The 20,314-nt window shown below is 50.0% G+C and overlaps 1 protein-coding gene across 4 annotated transcripts in view; it reads right to left on the reverse strand.

Moving 5' to 3' along the window:
- Positions 1-20,314, reverse strand: part of EXD3 (exonuclease 3'-5' domain containing 3) — a 275,759-nt gene that overhangs the window by 178,205 nt on the left and 77,240 nt on the right. For all 4 annotated transcript variants that reach the window (XM_066580059.1, XM_066580060.1, XM_066580061.1 and 1 more), the window contains exons 6-9: positions 18,164-18,217; positions 16,964-17,103; positions 13,713-13,813; positions 4,515-4,588 (exon numbers count right to left, since the gene is read on the reverse strand). In XM_066580059.1, the coding sequence (XP_066436156.1) occupies positions 4,515-4,588; positions 13,713-13,813; positions 16,964-17,103; positions 18,164-18,217 (369 nt within the window). The remainder of the gene's footprint in view (positions 1-4,514; positions 4,589-13,712; positions 13,814-16,963; positions 17,104-18,163; positions 18,218-20,314) is intronic.

Raw genomic sequence — 20,314 nt, forward strand, 5'->3', positions numbered from 1 at the left:
TGCGGGACGTGCAGGTGGCAGACCCGTGTGTGCGGGACGTGCAGGTGGCAGACCCGTGTGTGTGTGTGTGTGTGTGTGTGTGTGGGACGTGCAGGTGGCAGACCCGTGTGTGTGTGGGACGTGCAGGTGGCAGACCCGTGTGTGTGTGGGACGTGCAGGTGGCAGACCCGTGTGTGTGTGGAACGTGCAGGTGGCAGACCCGTGTGTGCGAGAGACGTGCAGGTGGCAGACCCGTGTGTGCGGGACGTGCAGGTGGCAGACCCGTGTGTGCGGGACGTGCAGGTGGCAGACCCGTGTGTGCGAGAGACGTGCAGGTGGCAGACCCGTGTGTGCGGGACGTGCAGGTGGCAGACCCGTGTGTGCGGGACGTGCAGGTGGCAGACCCGTGTGTGCGGGACGTGCAGGTGGCAGACCCGTGTGTGTGTGTGTGTGTGTGTGTGTGTGTGTGGGACGTGCAGGTGGCAGACCCGTGTGTGTGTGGGACGTGCAGGTGGCAGACCCGTGTGTGTGTGGGACGTGCAGGTGGCAGACCCGTGTGTGTGTGGAACGTGCAGGTGGCAGACCCGTGTGTGCGAGAGACGTGCAGGTGGCAGACCCGTGTGTGCGGGACGTGCAGGTGGCAGACCCGTGTGTGCGGGACGTGCAGGTGGCAGACCCGTGTGTGCGAGAGACGTGCAGGTGGCAGACCCGTGTGTGCGAGAGACGTGCAGGTGGCAGACCCGTGTGTGCGGGACGTGCAGGTGGCAGACCCGTGTGTGCGGGACGTGCAGGTGGCAGACCCGTGTGTGCGGGACGTGCAGGTGGCAGACCCGTGTGTGCGGGACGTGCAGGTGGCAGACCCGTGTGTGCGGGACGTGCAGGTGGCAGACCCGTGTGTGCGGGACGTGCAGGTGGCAGACCCGTGTGTGCGGGACGTGCAGGTGGCAGACCCGTGTGTGTGTGTGTGTGTATGTGTGCGGGACGTGCAGGTGGCAGACCCGTGTGTGTGTGTGTGTGTGTGTGTGTGTGTGTGTGTGTGTGTGTGTGTGTGTGTGTGTGTGGGGGACGTGCAGGTGGCAGACCCGTGTGTGCGTGGGACGTGCAGGTGGCAGACCCGTGTGTGCGTGGGACGTGCAGGTGGCAGACCCGTGTGTGCGTGGGACGTGCAGGTGGCAGACCCGTGTGTGCGAGAGACGTGCAGGTGGCAGACCCGTGTGTGCGAGAGACGTGCAGGTGGCAGACCCGTGTGTGCGAGAGACGTGCAGGTGGCAGACCCGTGTGTGCGAGAGACGTGCAGGTGGCAGACCCGTGTGTGCGAGAGACGTGCAGGTGGCAGACCCGTGTGTGCGAGAGACGTGCAGGTGGCAGACCCGTGTGTGCGAGAGACGTGCAGGTGGCAGACCCGTGTGTGCGAGAGACGTGCAGGTGGCAGACCCGTGTGTGCGAGAGACGTGCAGGTGGCAGACCCGTGTGTGCGAGAGACGTGCAGGTGGCAGACCCGTATGTGCGAGAGACGTGCAGGTGGCAGACCCGTGTGTGCGAGAGACGTGCAGGTGGCAGACCCGTGTGTGCGAGAGACGTGCAGGTGGCAGACCCGTGTGTGCGAGAGACGTGCAGGTGGCAGACCCGTGTGTGCGAGAGACGTGCAGGTGGCAGACCCGTGTGTGCGGGACGTGCAGGTGGCAGACCCGTGTGTGCGGGACGTGCAGGTGGCAGACCCGTGTGTGCGGGACGTGCAGGTGGCAGACCCGTGTGTGCGGGACGTGCAGGTGGCAGACCCGTGTGTGCGGGACGTGCAGGTGGCAGACCCGTGTGTGCGGGACGTGCAGGTGGCAGACCCGTGTGTGCGGGACGTGCAGGTGGCAGACCCGTGTGTGCGGGACGTGCAGGTGGCAGACCCGTGTGTGCGGGACGTGCAGGTGGCAGACCCGTGTGTGCGGGACGTGCAGGTGGCAGACCCGTGTGTGCGGGACGTGCAGGTGGCAGACCCGTGTGTGCGGGACGTGCAGGTGGCAGACCCGTGTGTGCGGGACGTGCAGGTGGCAGACCCGTGTGTGCGGGACGTGCAGGTGGCAGACCCGTGTGTGCGGGACGTGCAGGTGGCAGACCCGTGTGTGCGGGACGTGCAGGTGGCAGACCCGTGTGTGCGGGACGTGCAGGTGGCAGACCCGTGTGTGCGGGACGTGCAGGTGGCAGACCCGTGTGTGTGTGGGACGTGCAGGTGGCAGACCCGTGTGTGTGTGGGACGTGCAGGTGGCAGACCCGTGTGTGTGTGGGACGTGCAGGTGGCAGACCCGTGTGTGTGTGGGACGTGCAGGTGGCAGACCCGTGTGTGTGTGGGACGTGCAGGTGGCAGACCCGTGTGTGTGTGGGACGTGCAGGTGGCAGACCCGTGTGTGTGTGGGACGTGCAGGTGGCAGACCCGTGTGTGTGTGGGACGTGCAGGTGGCAGACCCGTGTGTGCGGGACGTGCAGGTGGCAGACCCGTGTGTGCGGGACGTGCAGGTGGCAGACCCGTGTGTGCGGGACGTGCAGGTGGCAGACCCGTGTGTGTGTGTGTGTGTGTGTGTGTGTGTGTGTGTGTGGGACGTGCAGGTGGCAGACCCGTGTGTGTGTGGGACGTGCAGGTGGCAGACCCGTGTGTGTGTGGGACGTGCAGGTGGCAGACCCGTGTGTGTGTGGGACGTGCAGGTGGCAGACCCGTGTGTGTGTGGGACGTGCAGGTGGCAGACCCGTGTGTGTGTGGAACGTGCAGGTGGCAGACCCGTGTGTGCGAGAGACGTGCAGGTGGCAGACCCGCGTGTGCGGGACGTGCAGGTGGCAGACCCGCGTGTGCGGGACGTGCAGGTGGCAGACCCGCGTGTGCGGGACGTGCAGGTGGCAGACCCGCGTGTGCGGGACGTGCAGGTGGCAGACCCGCGTGTGCGGGACGTGCAGGTGGCAGACCCGCGTGTGCGGGACGTGCAGGTGGCAGACCCGCGTGTGCGGGACGTGCAGGTGGCAGACCCGCGTGTGCGGGACGTGCAGGTGGCAGACCCGCGTGTGCGGGACGTGCAGGTGGCAGACCCGTGTGTGCGGGACGTGCAGGTGGCAGACCCGTGTGTGCGGGACGTGCAGGTGGCAGACCCGTGTGTGCGGGACGTGCAGGTGGCAGACCCGTGTGTGCGGGACGTGCAGGTGGCAGACCCGTGTGTGCGGGACGTGCAGGTGGCAGACCCGTGTGTGCGGGACGTGCAGGTGGCAGACCCGTGTGTGCGGGACGTGCAGGTGGCAGACCCGTGTGTGCGGGACGTGCAGGTGGCAGACCCGTGTGTGCGGGACGTGCAGGTGGCAGACCCGTGTGTGCGGGACGTGCAGGTGGCAGACCCGTGTGTGCGGGACGTGCAGGTGGCAGACCCGTGTGTGCGGGACGTGCAGGTGGCAGACCCGTGTGTGCGGGACGTGCAGGTGGCAGACCCGTGTGTGCGGGACGTGCAGGTGGCAGACCCGTGTGTGCGGGACGTGCAGGTGGCAGACCCGTGTGTGCGGGACGTGCAGGTGGCAGACCCGTGTGTGCGGGACGTGCAGGTGGCAGACCCGTGTGTGCGGGACGTGCAGGTGGCAGACCCGTGTGTGCGGGACGTGCAGGTGGCAGACCCGTGTGTGCGGGACGTGCAGGTGGCAGACCCGTGTGTGCGGGACGTGCAGGTGGCAGACCCGTGTGTGCGGGACGTGCAGGTGGCAGACCCGTGTGTGCGAGAGACGTGCAGGTGGCAGACCCGTGTGTGTGGGACGTACAGGTGGCAGACCCGTGTGTGTGTGGGATGTGCAGGTGGCAGACCCGTGTGTGTGTGTGACGTGCAGCTGGCAGGCCTGTGTGTGTGACGTGCAGCTGGCAGGCCTGTGTGTGTGACGTGCAGCTGGCAGGCCTGTGTGTGTGACGTGCAGCTGGCAGGCCTGTGTGTGTGACGTGCAGCTGGCAGGCCTGTGTGTGTGACGTGCAGCTGGCAGGCCTGTGTGTGTGTGTGTGTGTGACGTCAGTAGAGAGATCTCTCCCATCATCTATTATACCTAGGACTGTGACAAGTAGGAGCTCTAATAACTATGTATATGTATTAGGTGTCAGTACAGAGATCTCTACCATCATCCATTATACCCAGGACTGTAACAAGGTGGCTCTCTCTACATCTAGAGGAAAGAACGTTTCTACACAGCATAGAAGGGGGTTCTTTACTGTAAGAGCAGTGAGACCATGAAACTCTCTGCCTGAAGACGCGTTGATGACAAATTTGAAAAAAAGAGTTTAAGAGGGGCCTGTGCCTCTTTCTGGAGTGTAATAATATTGCTATAACGCCAATTACTTCAGGAGGGTTGGTTATTTGGGGATTCTTCCGATTGCAAGATTGTAGACAGGCAGGAATTTTTTCCCCTAAAAAGAGGAAAATTGGCTTGTACGTAATTGGTGGTTTTTGCCTTCCTTTGGATCAACATTGGGAAATAATAGACTGAACTGGATGGACAGGAGTCTTTCTACGCCATGTTACTATGTTACATACCTCCACAAACCTCTTGTACATGAGATACTTCAGGGTGCCCAGGTGACGCTGGTTTATCATGTTTGAACAGAGAGCTGAAAATAAAGAATGACTGAAGATTAGGCTGAGGGAAAATAAAGGCGAAAGCCCTAACTGACCCCTCTGTATTGTACCTAATCTAATTATGTAACTTCCCGCTGTCGCACAAACTTATAATATGGCACGACCATTCTTTAGGTAGTAAATATGAAGAGTAAAGGGTCACAACTTGATTATTCAATTCTAAGTGCAAAAATAAGTGACCCCCTTATGTAATGTAATTATCAGCACACATCTGTACCGCACAAACGTGACATTTGGCACAACCATTTTTAGATCCTAAATAGGAAAAGTAAAAGGGTCAGAACATCAATATTCAATTTTAAGTGTGAAAAACTACAAAAATCCGCAATACATAAGATATTCATAATACACAAGTTCTTCTCTCAGAAACCATAAAGCCTAGGGAAAGGATTTGTATACTGAGGAGAATCTGCGTCCCCTCTGTGTGTATATATACTGAGGAGAATCTGCGTCCCCTCTGTGTGTATATATACTGAGGAGAATCTGCGTCCCCTCTCTGTGTATATATACTGAGGAGAATCTGCGTCCCCTCTCTGTGTATATATACTGAGGAGAATCTGCGTCCCCTCTCTGTGTATATATACTGAGGAGAATCTGCGTCCCCTCTCTGTGTATATATACTGAGGAGAATCTGCGTCCCCCTCTCTGTGTATATATACTGAGGAGAATCTGCGTCCCCCTCTCTGTGTATATATACTGAGGAGAATCTGCGTCCCCCTCTCTGTGTATATATACTGAGGAGAATCTGCGTCCCCCTCTCTGTGTATATATACTGAGGAGAATCTGCGTCCCCCTCTCTGTGTATATATACTGAGGAGAATCTGCGTCCCCCTCTCTGTGTATATATACTGAGGAGAATCTGCGTCCCCCTCTCTGTGTATATATACTGAGGAGAATCTGCGTCCCCCTCTCTGTGTATATATACTGAGGAGAATCTGCGTCCCCCTCTCTGTGTATATATACTGAGGAGAATCTGCGTCCCCCTCTCTGTGTATATATACTGAGGAGAATCTGCGTCCCCCTCTCTGTGTATATATACTGAGGAGAATCTGCGTCCCCCTCTCTGTGTATATATACTGAGGAGAATCTGCGTCCCCCTCTCTGTGTATATATACTGAGGAGAATCTGCGTCCCCCTCTCTGTGTATATATACTGAGGAGAATCTGCGTCCCCCTCTCTGTGTATATATACTGAGGAGAATCTGCGTCCCCCTCTCTGTGTATATATACTGAGGAGAATCTGCGTCCCCCTCTCTGTGTATATATACTGAGGAGAATCTGCGTCCCCCTCTCTGTGTATATATACTGAGGAGAATCTGCGTCCCCCTCTCTGTGTATATATACTGAGGAGAATCTGCGTCCCCCTCTCTGTGTATATATACTGAGGAGAATCTGCGTCCCCCTCTCTGTGTATATATACTGAGGAGAATCTGCGTCCCCCTCTCTGTGTATATATACTGAGGAGAATCTGCGTCCCCCTCTCTGTGTATATATACTGAGGAGAATCTGCGTCCCCCTCTCTGTGTATATATACTGAGGAGAATCTGCGTCCCCCTCTCTGTGTATATATACTGAGGAGAATCTGCGTCCCCCTCTCTGTGTATATATACTGAGGAGAATCTGCGTCCCCCTCTCTGTGTATATATACTGAGGAGAATCTGCGTCCCCCTCTCTGTGTATATATACTGAGGAGAATCTGCGTCCCCCTCTCTGTGTATATATACTGAGGAGAATCTGCGTCCCCCTCTCTGTGTATATATACTGAGGAGAATCTGCGTCCCCCTCTCTGTGTATATATACTGAGGAGAATCTGCGTCCCCCTCTCTGTGTATATATACTGAGGAGAATCTGCGTCCCCCTCTCTGTGTATATATACTGAGGAGAATCTGCGTCCCCCTCTCTGTGTATATATACTGAGGAGAATCTGCGTCCCCCTCTCTGTGTATATATACTGAGGAGAATCTGCGTCCCCTCTCTGTGTATATATACTGAGGAGAATCTGCGTCCCCTCTCTGTGTATATATACTGAGGAGAATCTGCGTCCCCTCTCTGTGTATATATACTGAGGAGAATCTGCGTCCCCTCTCTGTGTATATATACTGAGGAGAATCTGCGTCCCCTCTCTGTGTATATATACTGAGGAGAATCTGCGTCCCTCTCTGTGTATATATACTGAGGAGAATCTGCGTCCCCTCTGTGTGTATCTACTGAGGAGAATCTGCGTCCCCTCTGTGTGTATCTACTGAGGAGAATCTGCGTCCCCTCTGTGTGTATCTACTGAGGAGAATCTGCGTCCCCTCTGTGTGTATCTACTGAGGAGAATCTGCGTCCCCTCTGTGTGTATCTACTGAGGAGAATCAGCCTCACCTCTCTGTGTATCTACTGAGGAGAATCAGCCTCACCTCTCTGTGTATCTACTGAGGAGAATCAGCCTCACCTCTCTGTGTATCTACTGAGGAGAATCAGCCTCACCTCTCTGTGTATCTACTGAGGAGAATCAGCCTCACCTCTCTGTGTATCTACTGAGGAGAATCAGCCTCACCTCTCTGTGTATCTACTGAGGAGAATCAGCCTCACCTCTCTGTGTATCTACTGAGGAGAATCAGCCTCACCTCTCTGTGTATCTACTGAGGAGAATCAGCCTCACCTCTCTGTGTATCTACTGAGGAGAATCAGCCTCACCTCTCTGTGTATCTACTGAGGAGAATCAGCCTCACCTCTCTGTGTATCTACTGAGGAGAATCAGCCTCACCTCTCTGTGTATCTACTGAGGAGAATCAGCCTCACCTCTCTGTGTATCTACTGAGGAGAATCAGCCTCACCTCTCTGTGTATCTACTGAGGAGAATCAGCCTCACCTCTCTGTGTATCTACTGAGGAGAATCAGCCTCACCTCTCTGTGTATCTACTGAGGAGAATCAGCCTCACCTCTCTGTGTATCTACTGAGGAGAATCAGCCTCACCTCTCTGTGTATATACTGAGGAGAATCAGCCTCACCTCTCTGTGTATATACTGAGGAGAATCAGCCTCACCTCTCTGTGTATATACTGAGGAGAATCAGCCTCACCTCTCTGTGTATATACTGAGGAGAATCAGCCTCACCTCTCTGTGTATATACTGAGGAGAATCAGCCTCACCTCTCTGTGTATATACTGAGGAGAATCAGCCTCACCTCTCTGTGTATATACTGAGGAGAATCAGCCTCACCTCTCTGTGTATATACTGAGGAGAATCTGCCTCACCTCTCTGTGTATATACTGAGGAGAATCTGCCTCACCTCTCTGTGTATATACTGAGGAGAATCTGCCTCACCTCTCTGTGTATATACTGAGGAGAATCTGCCTCACCTCTCTGTGTATATACTGAGGAGAATCTGCTTCACCTCTCTGTGTATATACTGAGGAGAATCTGCCTCACCTCTCTGTGTATATACTGAGGAGAATCTGCCTCACCTCTCTGTGTATATACTGAGGAGAATCTGCCTCACCTCTCTGTGTATATACTGAGGAGAATCTGCCTCACCTCTCTGTGTATATACTGAGGAGAATCTGCCTCACCTCTCTGTGTATATACTGAGGAGAATCTGCCTCACCTCTCTGTGTATATACTGAGGAGAATCTGCCTCACCTCTCTGTGTATATACTGAGGAGAATCTGCCTCACCTCTCTGTGTATATACTGAGGAGAATCTGCCTCACCTCTCTGTGTATATACTGAGGAGAATCTGCCTCACCTCTCTGTGTATATACTGAGGAGAATCTGCCTCACCTCTCTGTGTATATACTGAGGAGAATCTGCCTCACCTCTCTGTGTATATACTGAGGAGAATCTGCCTCACCTCTCTGTGTATATACTGAGGAGAATCTGCCTCACCTCTCTGTGTATATACTGAGGAGAATCTGCCTCACCTCTCTGTGTATATACTGAGGAGAATCTGCCTCACCTCTCTGTGTATATACTGAGGAGAATCTGCCTCACCTCTCTGTGTATATACTGAGGAGAATCTGCCTCACCTCTCTGTGTATATACTGAGGAGAATCTGCCTCACCTCTCTGTGTATATACTGAGGAGAATCTGCCTCACCTCTAGGTGTATACACCGAGGAGTATCAACCTCACCTCTAGGTGTATATACTGAGAAGAATCTACCTCACCTCTAGGAGTATATATTGAGGAGAATCTAAGTGACCTTTATGTGTATATACTGAAAGGTTGTAAAGTACACAAGGAAGCAGCCATGGACTGCAGGGATGGAGCCTTTAAAGGGGTTGTCCCGCGGCAGCAAGTGGGTCTATACACTTCTGTATGGCCATATTAATGCACTTTGTAATGTACATTGTGCATTAATTATGAGCCATACAGAAGTTATAAGAAGTTTTTCACTTACCTGCTCCGTTGCTAGCGTCCTCGTTTCCATGGAGCCCGCCTAATTTTCGGCGTCTAATGGCCAAATTAGACGCGCTTGCGCAGTCCGGGTCTTCTTCTTTCCTCAATGGGGCCGCTCCTGCTGGATGCCGGCTCCGTGTAGCTCCGCCCCGTCACGTGCCGATTCCAGCCAATCAGGAGGCTGGAATCGGCAATGGACCGCACAGAAGCCCTGCGGTCCACCGAGGGAGAAGATCCCGGCGGCCATCTTCAGCCGGTAAGTAAGAAGTCACCGGAGCGCGGGGATTCAGGTAAGCGCTGTGCGGATTTTTCTTTAGGTCCCTGCATCGGGGTTGTCTCGCGCCGAACGGGGGGGGGGGGTTTAAAAAAAAAAAACCCGTTTCGGCGCGGGACAACCCCTTTAAGGCTAAGAAGGGGCTGCAACCTCCAACCTGGGGGTAAATTTGAATTAAAAGGTGCGTTACCTTTAATGGTAAAAAATGAGGAGAGAGGGAGGGGTGGCAAATTCTGCAGAGGGACATCGGTACATGTAGTCTGAGGAGAATCTAACGCTCCTCTATGTGTAGACATATTTTATTCCTCGGTTCCTTTGAAGTAACAATGACTTCATGAAAACAATTATCGTGCGAACAACAGGGAAAGCACCTGTACCAAATTAACTCGGACGAAGCCAGGCATATCAGCTAGTCATAGTATAAAGCCGACGCTTATCAGCAACTAGTCCTCGAATAGTTTATGTTTCACTTGGCTCGATGTGCAGGCTATTGCAATGGATGAGAAGAATAAAAGACTGTCAGATATATTAGATGCCACTTATCTGGGTGTCAAAAAAAGTACAGAAAAGGAAATATCTACTAGGTCAGATAGTGTTCCCTTAGGATGGTCCTCAGCCAGCGATCTGACAGGTCACAGATGGGGAAACCTTAGTCTTACAACAAACTGCGGCCGACATTAATAGGCTTTTTCGTTCTATATAAAGACTAATCAAAGAATCATAAAAAGTTCTTCAACCTTCTACAATATTTTGTGTTCCAGTTAGTCACCATTTTCAAGGTCTCAACTTTCTGTCAGTGAATAGGACCATTCTAGTTAACATCTCAGCCACACGGCTTGTAACAATTGTATTCAGGCTGACAACCCCCTTTGAGCTGAATAGCCCAAACTGCAGACCATACATTTCAGGCCATATGTACAGGGCGGATATTCTCGCCTAAGCTTTGAGCATTGCGAGACGAGAACAGAACCTTTGCTTGCAGTGGGCGATTTTTCTCTTGCAGCAATGCTGGAATACTAAAAGGTTACCGCATGCCCTATTTTACTGCAAATCTTGTAGAGGAGTAGTATATGCACATACGTGCGGTGTGCCACACATCGCACATCACAAAGACGGGGTGTCCGCGTGCTGTACCACGCCAGTCGGCACAACTATCACCCGTGTAAATATGGCCGAAGGCTACCTTCACATCACGTTTCCAGGAAGACTATTTTTCAGTGGTATCATATAACCTACGATATAACGGGCAGGCGAAATGGGAAGGAGAACGCAACGGCCCCATTTGGAGGGGGCAGGGTGCCATTATGGCATTCAGAGTGCAGTGGCAATGACATGTTGTTCTCTTTACTCCGTGGGTCATTATGGTTTCAGCAATACAAAATGTATCCACTTTTTTAGATAATATATAATACTTAAAGCTATTTTTTCAGACTTTATCTTTTAACCCCCACAGGTTTTTTTTATTTTTCCATCTACAGGGCTGTGTGAGGTCCCATTTTTTAGGACCCCCATTCGTTTGTATTGGAACCATTTTGGGCAATAAATCGCATTTTATTCAATTTTTCTTGGAGATGGAGTGACCAAAAAGCGCAATTCTGCCGTTGTGTTTTTTTTTTCGGACAGAGTTAACCTTCTGTGATTAATAATAAATTGGACCTTTAAAGATGTCACAGTTTCAAGTTTTTGATTTTTTTTTATGTCTTAGTTTTTTTTCATGTAACAGCTGGGAATTTTATTTTTCCCTTTTTAACTTTTAACATTTTTTATTTTTATATAATAAAGTAAAAAAAACACTTTAATTCTACTTATTTTTTAACCTTTTTTGTTATCAGTTCCCACAGGGAAACGTGAGCTTGCGATCGCTTATACAGTATAATGATATGGCATTGCATTATTAGAGGTTTTAATGGGCTGCCTATTAAATGTGTTACAGGCACATCTTAATAGGCAGAAATACATGGCAGCCCTGGGGGTCTTCAGAAGACCCCAAACTGCAGCAGGGATATCCAAGATATTTAAACCTCCTTCAATTGGGAAATGTAAATGCTGCTGTCAAATTGCCGGCATCTAAAGGGTTATCTCTGACTGCAGGCAGGTGTTGTCTGCCGATACCCATTGTATGTGGTGCAGGTTGGGCTCCTCAGTCCTCCCAAACACAGTATGTGCTGTGGACGTCCTAAGTGCATGGAGGATGTGCAGTTAGGACGTAACTAATCATGTGTGTTGTGAAAGGGTTAATGTTATAGAACAGAAGTCACGGGCAACAGTGTATTTCTACACATTTTGTTTGTTAAGCACGTGATCCTATGAGCGACAAATCCCGCTGTGCGTCTATACTGTAGCATACATTGGGGGCTTTCTGTATAGAGTGGGCAATATTACCACGGTATACTCGGCAAAAGGCTCAGATGTGATAAAAGCGGAGCTAAGGGTTGTGTTTGCATCATACTTCGAGTCAGGGCCATCTTCTTACTTATACTCTCTATGCAACACTGTAAAGTACTGTATAGGCATACGGTGGTATACGTTGCCCATAAACTGCCATTGCAAAAAAATGTTAAATTGTATAGTGCACAATTAACGGTTCTCCTACATCATACCATTGGGCAGAATAGGTTACTCTAATACACCGTATACTCAAGTATACAGGCCTAACCAAGCCCAAAACGACCCTCTGCTGGCCTCTGTTGGGTGAATGAAGCCTTATGGATATGGTGTATATCTAGGCAGTATAATCCATGCAGGATGTGGGCGGAGCCTCGGGACAGCCATTGTCTGAATACATATCTTTTACACGCTGCCATTGTTGGTCACTCGTTCAGTTTCACAATCTCTGCACAAATTGCTGGTAGCGTTTGCATTAAGTTCCGGTTGCCGACTGGTTAGAAGGTGTGAGGTTATTTGGTGGGCTCGTATTTGAAATCTTGTCCCCTCCCCAATGCGGAGTCCATTGAACGCACATAAATATGTGCAAGCAGTCTTGGAGTGAACATTCGTTGCCGCGGTCTCTCATTGGCGCTGCAGCAAGGAACTGTTCAGCCGAATATCGCAAGCACGTATTTATGTGTTTTCAAGAACCAATAAGCATTAACCCTTTCCAATCCACTGTCTGACGTCTTAAGACATTATGATTTAAGGCTGTACAGCTCCGATGTTGGAAGACGTCTGTTGGGGTTCTCTTACTGTATATTGCCAGCCTCTCTGCTGTCAGGGCCTATCCAACGTGTCACCTCATGCAGTACTGGCTTTAGCCAGCAGATAGCGCCATTGTATAACGGCAGAAAAAGAGTAAGCACCCTAGGAAAACCAGGATACAAAGTGGATTGGAAAGAGTTAAGTGGGAGGGCAAAATCTTCAAAAATGTCGGGAACCATTCAGCATTTAATGGGAGGTGGACATCGATCAGGCGCACCATTCCCTGCAAAGTTATTGGCTAGTCGTTGAAAGACAACGAATAGGTGTTTACATCAGATGATAATTCATCAATCAGCGACTACTTTATGGTGAGCAGACATTAAAGGGGTTGTCTCGCGGCAGCAAGTGGGGTTAAGCACTTCTGTATGGCCATATTAATGCACTTTGTAATATACATCGTGCATTAAATATGAGCCATACAGAAGTTATTCACTTACCTGCTCTGTTGCTGGCGTCCCCGTCTCCATGGCTCCGTCTAACTTCAGCGTCTAATTCCCGATTAGACGTGCTTGCGCAGAAGGGTCTTCTGCCTTCGGCTCGGCAGCAGCGTCGTTCTGGCTCCGCCCCTTCTACACGTCATCGTGTAGCTCCGCCCCATCACATGTGCCGATTCCAGCCAATCAGGAGGCTGGAATCGGCGCACTCGAGGGGGCGGAGCTACGCGATGACGCGTAGAAGGGACGGAGCCAGAACGCCACTCGTGCCAGACAGAGCCGAAGGCAGAAGACCCTTCTGCGCAAGCGCGTCTAATCGGGAGATTAGACGCTGAAGTTAGACGGCACCATGGAGACGGGGACGCCAGCGCAGGGAAGGTAAGTGAATAACTTCTGTATGGCTCATATTTAATGCACGATGTATATTACAAAGTGCATTAATATGGCCATACAGAAGTGCTTAACTCCACTTGCTGCCGCGAGACAACCCCTTTAAGTGACAAGCGAACAAACAGTCACTTGTCACCGGATTGGTGGCCGTATTTACAAGGAACAACTATCGCTTACATTCGCTCCATGCTGCACTTATTCAGATGCTGGTTGGCCGGTATGAAGCCGTCCTTACCTGCACATTGTGGCAGACAGGAGAACGATTTGTGCCGATGATCTAATTAGAATATAGACAAACGTCCCAGCTGGATACAACGATAGCAAATCCTCAGCTGTGGTAATGTTGCTAGTACGGGGAGCAACAACAACACTACTAAGATAGTACAGCAGTCACTGTATAAGTGGCAATATCCCACTCACCTGGGTCCAGGTTGTACGTTTCCAGCAGCCTAAACGCCAACTTGCTGAGGGTTTTCACATTCAGTTTGTCTGGTTTTACAGGAGGAAGACCCTGGTACTCTCTGAAAGGAAGACCACAAGACACTGTGTTTTAGTTTATGACGCATTATATTTATCTTTCTTCTGGTGTTATTCTATCTGCTATATACAACCAAAATTCCAAAAAAGTTGGGACGCTGTGTAAAATGTGCATAAATGCAAAGACGACAAGAGGATGCAATGCTCTGGGAGTCTCACCTGACCACACTTCATTCATAGTAGAACGTATCAGAGGAGGAGGGGAGGCCTCATGCCATTTCATTTTAAAAAGTTAAAATGAAGGTAGCCTTTGCTGGACTTTTAATTTCATAATGCGCCAAATGTTTCTTCTTTGTGGAAGGTCTGGACTGCAGGTGGCCGGTTCACCCCGGACTCTTCTCCTCTGAAGCCATGCTGTTGTGATGGATGTAGTATGTGGTGGAAGGTCTGGACTGCAGGCGGCCGGTTCACCCCGGACTCTTCTCCTGTGAAGCTGTTGTGGTGGATGTAGTATATGGTGGAAGGTCCGGACTGCAGGCGGCCGGTTCACCGCAGACTCTTCTCCTGTGAATCTGTTGTGATGGATGTAGTATATGGTGGAAGGTCCGGACTGCAGGCGGCCGGTTCACCCCGGACTCTTCATCTGTGAAGCCATGCTGTTGTGATGGATGTAGTATATGGTGGAAGGTCTGGACTGCAGGCGGCCGGTTCACCCCGGACTCTTCTTCTGTGAAGTCATGCTGTTGTGATGCATGTAGTATGTGGTGGAAGGTCCGGACTGCAGGCGGTCGGTTCACGCCGGACTCTTCTCCTCTGAAGCCATGCTGTTGTGATGGATGTAGCATGTGGTGGAAGTTCTGGACTGCAGGCGGCCGGTTCACCCCGGACTCTTCTCCTGTGAAGCTGTTGTGGTGGATGTAGTATATGGTGGAAGGTCTGGACTGCAGGTGGACGGTTCACCCCGGACTCTTCTCCTGTGAAGCTGTTGTGATGGATGTAGTATATGGTGGAAGGTCTGGACTGCAGGTGGACGGTTCACCCCGGACTCTTCTCCTGTGAAGCCATGCTGTTGTGATAGATGTAGTATATGATGGAAGGTCTGGACTGCAGGCGGCCGGTTCACCCCGGACTCTACTCCTGTGGAGCTGTTGTGGTGGATGTAGTATATGGTGGAAGGTCTGGACTGCAGGCGGCGGGTTCACCCCGGACTCTACTCCTGTGGAGCTGTTGTGGTGGATGTAGTATATGGTGGAAGGTCTGGACTGCAGGTGGACGGTTCACCCCGGACTCTTCTTCTGTAATGCCATGCTGTTGTGATGGATGTACTATATGGTGGAAGGTCTGCACTGCAGGCGGACGGTTCACCCCGGACTCTTCTCCTGTGAAGCCATGCTGTTGTGATGGATGCAGTATATGGTGTAAGGTCCAGACTGCAGGCGACCGCTTCATCCCGGACTCTTCTCCTGTGAAGCTGTAGTGATGGATGTAGTATATGGTGGAAGGTCTGGACCGCAGGCAGCCGGTTCACCCCGGACTCTTCTCCTGTGAAGCTGATGTGATGGATGCAGTATATGGTGGAAGGTCTGGACTGCAGGTGGCCGGTTCACCCCAGACTCTTCTTCTGTGAAGCTGTTGTGATGGATGTAGTATGTGGTGGAAGGTCTGGACTGCAGGTGGCCGGTTCACCCCGGACTCTTCTCCTGTGAAGCCATGCTGTTGTGATGGATGCAGGATATTGTTTAGCATTGTCTTGTGAAATATACAAGATTTTTCCTGAAAGAAACATTGTCTGGATGGAACAGAAGTTGTTCTACACCTTCTATATATCGCTCAGCATTGATAGTGCCTGTCAGGATGTGGAAGCTGCCCATGCCATAGGCACTAATACACCCCCATACCAACAGAGAGGCAGGACGGTGTGCTGACAACAAGCTGGGTGGTTCCTCTCCTCTGGAGTCCGCAGGATTCGACGTCGGTGGTTTACAAAAGGAATTTTTAAATTTTGGATTCATCTGACCACAGAACAGTTTTCTATTTTGCCTCAGCCCATATTAAATGAGCTTTGGCCCAGAGAAGCCGCCGGCGTTTCTAGATTGTGTTGATACATAGCAGCTTCTTTGCATGATGCAGCTTTAACTTGCGTTTGTAGATTGTTCACAGACAATGATTTCTGGATGCACTCCTGAGCCCACGCAGTGATTCACATGACAGAATGCCTGTTTTTAATGCAGCGCCGCCCGAGGAGCTGTAGATCTCAAGCTCCCAATATTGCCCATTGGCCTTGTCCCTTGTGCACATAAATTTTTCCAGCTTCTCTGAATCCTTTGATGATATCATGTACTGTAGATGGGGGGATATTCAAAGCCTTAGCAATTTTATGCTGAGGCCCACTTTTCTGAAACTGTTCCACAATTGTTAGATGCAGTTTTTCACAGATTGATGAACCTCTGACCATCTTTACTTCTGAGAGACTCGGCCTCTCTAACATGCTCTTGTTATACAAAGTCATGTGACGCAGTAGAAACTTGACCCTTCAGCTGTTTTTTTTTATTTTTATTAGTGCCACTTTTGTTACCCCTGTGCCAACGTCTGTGAGATGTGTTACTGCCATCCATTTCTAAAGGAGTAAATTTTTTTTTTTTTTTTAAATAGAAAAATGTCTCCCTTCCCCCTTCTGCTCCATGTTCTACTGTGAAGAAAATATGGTTATATGAGATTCCAAATCATTGCATTCTTTTTTTACCGTTACATTTTACACAGCGGTCCAACTTTTTTGGGGGGGAATTGGGGTTGTAGTTGTAATCCACTAGAGCACGACTATGAGCAGCTGCATTGTCTACTACAATATGAACTAGTCTGAAGCCCACCTCAGTCTCATCTCAGACTAGTTCTCCTCCAGCCCTGCTTGCTCACATTTAATGCTGTGTACAGACACGAGTGGAGCTGGAAGTCTCTGCATGGAGGGTTGCTTCTTGTATAGAAAGACTATAAACCACAGGCAACTAAGCCTCCAGTGAAAAACACAAGATTATAAGGTAACATGTGCCAATAAAGGGGGAACCAACAAGCAGAACTGTATGTGGTTTTCATGCGGTCATTGTGGTTGCGGATTCTCTGTGTGATCCCGACCTAACGACAATCAGGAAGCTGCAGCTCTCCGTCTTGATTAAAGAAACGGTACTGATTGTATTTACTTGCTAAGTTTCCTGGGGTTGAAACTGGAATCGCTCCATCGATCCAACATCTGGAGCAGCTGGCTCTGCAGCTTGGGGTGGCCAGACACGTACGCCTCCAGCAGGTTAAATCTGTCCAAGAGCAGCAAGGGCGTGCACATCTTCAGAAGGAGAGAAGGAGATTAACAAGTAGACACCGAAATACTGCCAACATGCATGAAATTGGTGGAGGGGACGCCGCGGGACCGGGTGACAAATAGTAGCGCAGTGCAGCTCAGTGAGACATTCCTTCAGTTCTGTAATTTCTTCCATCATGTTCCCAAAACTGGAGGCCATGAAGTGCTGCAGTAAAACAACCCCGGAACACATCTAGGCCAGCCTCCCTCCTGAGCTAGGGAAGCCTGAGGCCTTCTGCACACGGGCGGATTTGCATTGCAAAATTTCGAAACGGGATTCCGCCTCCGGATTCTGCAGCAAACCCAGCCCATAGCATGCTATGAGAAAACGCGATCTCCTGCCCACAAGCAGAAAGAGAGGTGGAAGGGGTTGGCTATTCTCTAACCTGATCCTAAATGGCAACTTGGCCTTTTACTGACCATACCCTCTCCGATCAAACTATTTGTACTAGGTTATCAGCAATCTAGAAAAAAGGTACCGACACCAATTTGTTTGGTGCTTGCTGTTAGATTCAGAACATGCTCAATGGAAGATGATGGCATGTAATAGGATGTCTTAGGTTAATAACAATAGGTTAATGAATAGTTACATTTATACAGTCTTACAATTCTAAACGGCCCTTTGAAGGCAACCATAATGCTGATGTGACCCTCAGTGAAAATAGGATTGACACCCCTGCCCTAGCCCAATGTTTTTCTTACTGCCTGGAAGCAAGTCTTAACTGAACTGTCTGACTATCCTCATGTCCACAGAAGATTAGAGGTGGTTTATGATTTAGTCTTGAAGGGAGATGGGCAGTGACATCATCACAGCTACCAAGATAGCTCCACCCTCTCGATGACATCACAGCCTTCTCCAGATAACCCCACCCCTGCACTGCTGCCTTGTGCCTCAGCATTCTGTCATTAATCCTCGGTCTCCCTGTTATAACATTTTTAAAAGCATTTCCAGCAGCCGGACCCCCGACCATCAGCTCATTATAAGGGATATGCAGAATCAGTTAATGTGGCTGTCATTTATGCTGCAGTTTTGGTCGCTACTTACTTGCTCCAGGTCCAAATCAGGCTGCAGATTCAGCTTTATACTGAGAATGGCCGCCTAGGAAATAAGAAAACAAACAATATTCTGACGTGAATTGAGCGCCTTTCTATTAGACAACTGTGGTAGGAAAAAAACTACTGGGCTGATACACTTGCAAAAGGGACAAGTTCACATTAGGTGCCTTAATATGTTGCGGTGGGGATTTTGGCACTGGAGGGGCTTCTAGGTAGCAGGGAACTTTGTACATCCCCGGGACAGCGTGCTGAAGCCGATAGTACTGCCAGCAGTGCAGCAGCCCAGCGTTGGTACTACCGGCACAGCTACTGCTGAAGTCAATGCAAGATCAACTATGGGCGCTGCACTACAGACAGCGCTATCTGCTTCCTGCTCTGACCCCTATTGATAGCTGGCCAGGCAATCAGCCAAACCCCTTAATGACACGGCCTATTGTGGACCTTAGAATGCAGTGATCTTTGGAGGATTTTCATCTCCTCTTTTCAAATGCCTAACCTTTTTATGTTTCTGTCCACGCGGCCGTATGAGGGCTTGTCTTTTGTGTGGCGAGCTGTAGTATTTTTTGGGTACCACTGTAGTACCTCAGAGTTGGGGTCCCACAACATGGTTACCACCCTTTATGTTAATTGTGTAAGTCTTTGTAAATGGTCAATAATGTGTTACATTTGAATGTCAATGCAACCTACCCCTGTATGACTTTGTAGCCTGCTCTCACACCTGCCAATCAGCCCCAGCTAGCTCAGGGATTGGTTAGTTAACTTTTCTCTAGCTCAGGATTGGGTAAGAATGAAGGTATAAAAAGATATAAGGTTTTTCTCTGATGCTATGTTGCAAGAAAATAAAAATCGCAGCATGCTCAATATTTGTAGCCCATGTTTTCCTAACTAGCGATTTTTGTGAGATGTGACACAATTCCCTACCCCTAAAATAAGCCCTAGCTGCATTTCAATGAAAAAAAAAGGAATACACATATCATATATCATATCATATCATATATATCTATCTATATATCTATATATCTATATATATATATCTCTATATATCTATATCTATATATATCTATATCTATATATCTCTATATATCTATATATATATACATACATATACATATACACACACACACACACACACACACACACACAGTTAAATGGTAGAGAAATTGAATACTCCCCTATCCTGGCCGATCCCCGTCCAGCACTGCAGCCCATATATCGTAAGAAGAGGCAGGCGGTCACATGCTGTCATTGTGTACGCGACCGGTCAACCAATCACAGGCTTCAGCGGCTGTGAAAGAGTCACCAATGTGGCCTGTGAGTGGCACGTGACCGACAACCACTTCTTCCATCTTCCGTGCGGCGGACAGCAGGGCTGCCAGGATAAGCAAGTATTCAATTTCTCTTTATTTAACCTTTCCCAGAAAACCTCTTTAAGCACATGGAAACGCACAGCTTTACGTTGAGCATCCTTTTTTTTGTGCGGTAGAAAAATGTGGTCTATGGAGCATTTCTACTTCCACGTCCACGGACATAAGGGGGGGTGCAGATACACTTCTGAACTACATCTGACCCATTAGTCTACAGATACAATAGGAGCTGCAGACTTCTCCACGTAGATTCTGCCTCTGAAAACCGCGGCAATTCGCAAAACCAACACATGGAATTCTGATGGCGAAAAATCACGTTTGCTCATCAAGAAGTGGCACATCATGGCGTGCTCAGATGCCAACATTCACCATGCTAATTCAGTCTATAAGGGAAAAAAAACTGGTCAAAAGCCGCGGCAGAAAGACGTTTTTTGCCACAGATCCGTGCGCAGATTTTGCCCAGTCAGTGTACAAGAGCCACATGTGGAATTCTGATGTGTGCCACGTCAAGAAGTGAGAGGTCATTGACAGGGCTAAATCCACACGTGGATCTGCGACAGAAAGCCACGGATTTGACCCGATGTTTAGAGGTGGAATTCACAAGGAAAATAGTGCTGTGAATCCGCCGCCAGAACATCCCTCACGACATGATGCGGAAATGTGGCAGAATTCTGGACACGGATTGTGCTCATTAACAGAGTTAAATCCCCCGCGGATCTGCCGCAGAAACACGGGGACTTTGCTGCAGTTTTTAGAGGCAGAATTCGCATGGAAAA

This window comes from Eleutherodactylus coqui, chromosome 10, assembly GCF_035609145.1.
Source record: "Eleutherodactylus coqui strain aEleCoq1 chromosome 10, aEleCoq1.hap1, whole genome shotgun sequence".
Lineage (NCBI taxonomy): Eukaryota > Metazoa > Chordata > Amphibia > Anura > Eleutherodactylidae > Eleutherodactylus > Eleutherodactylus coqui.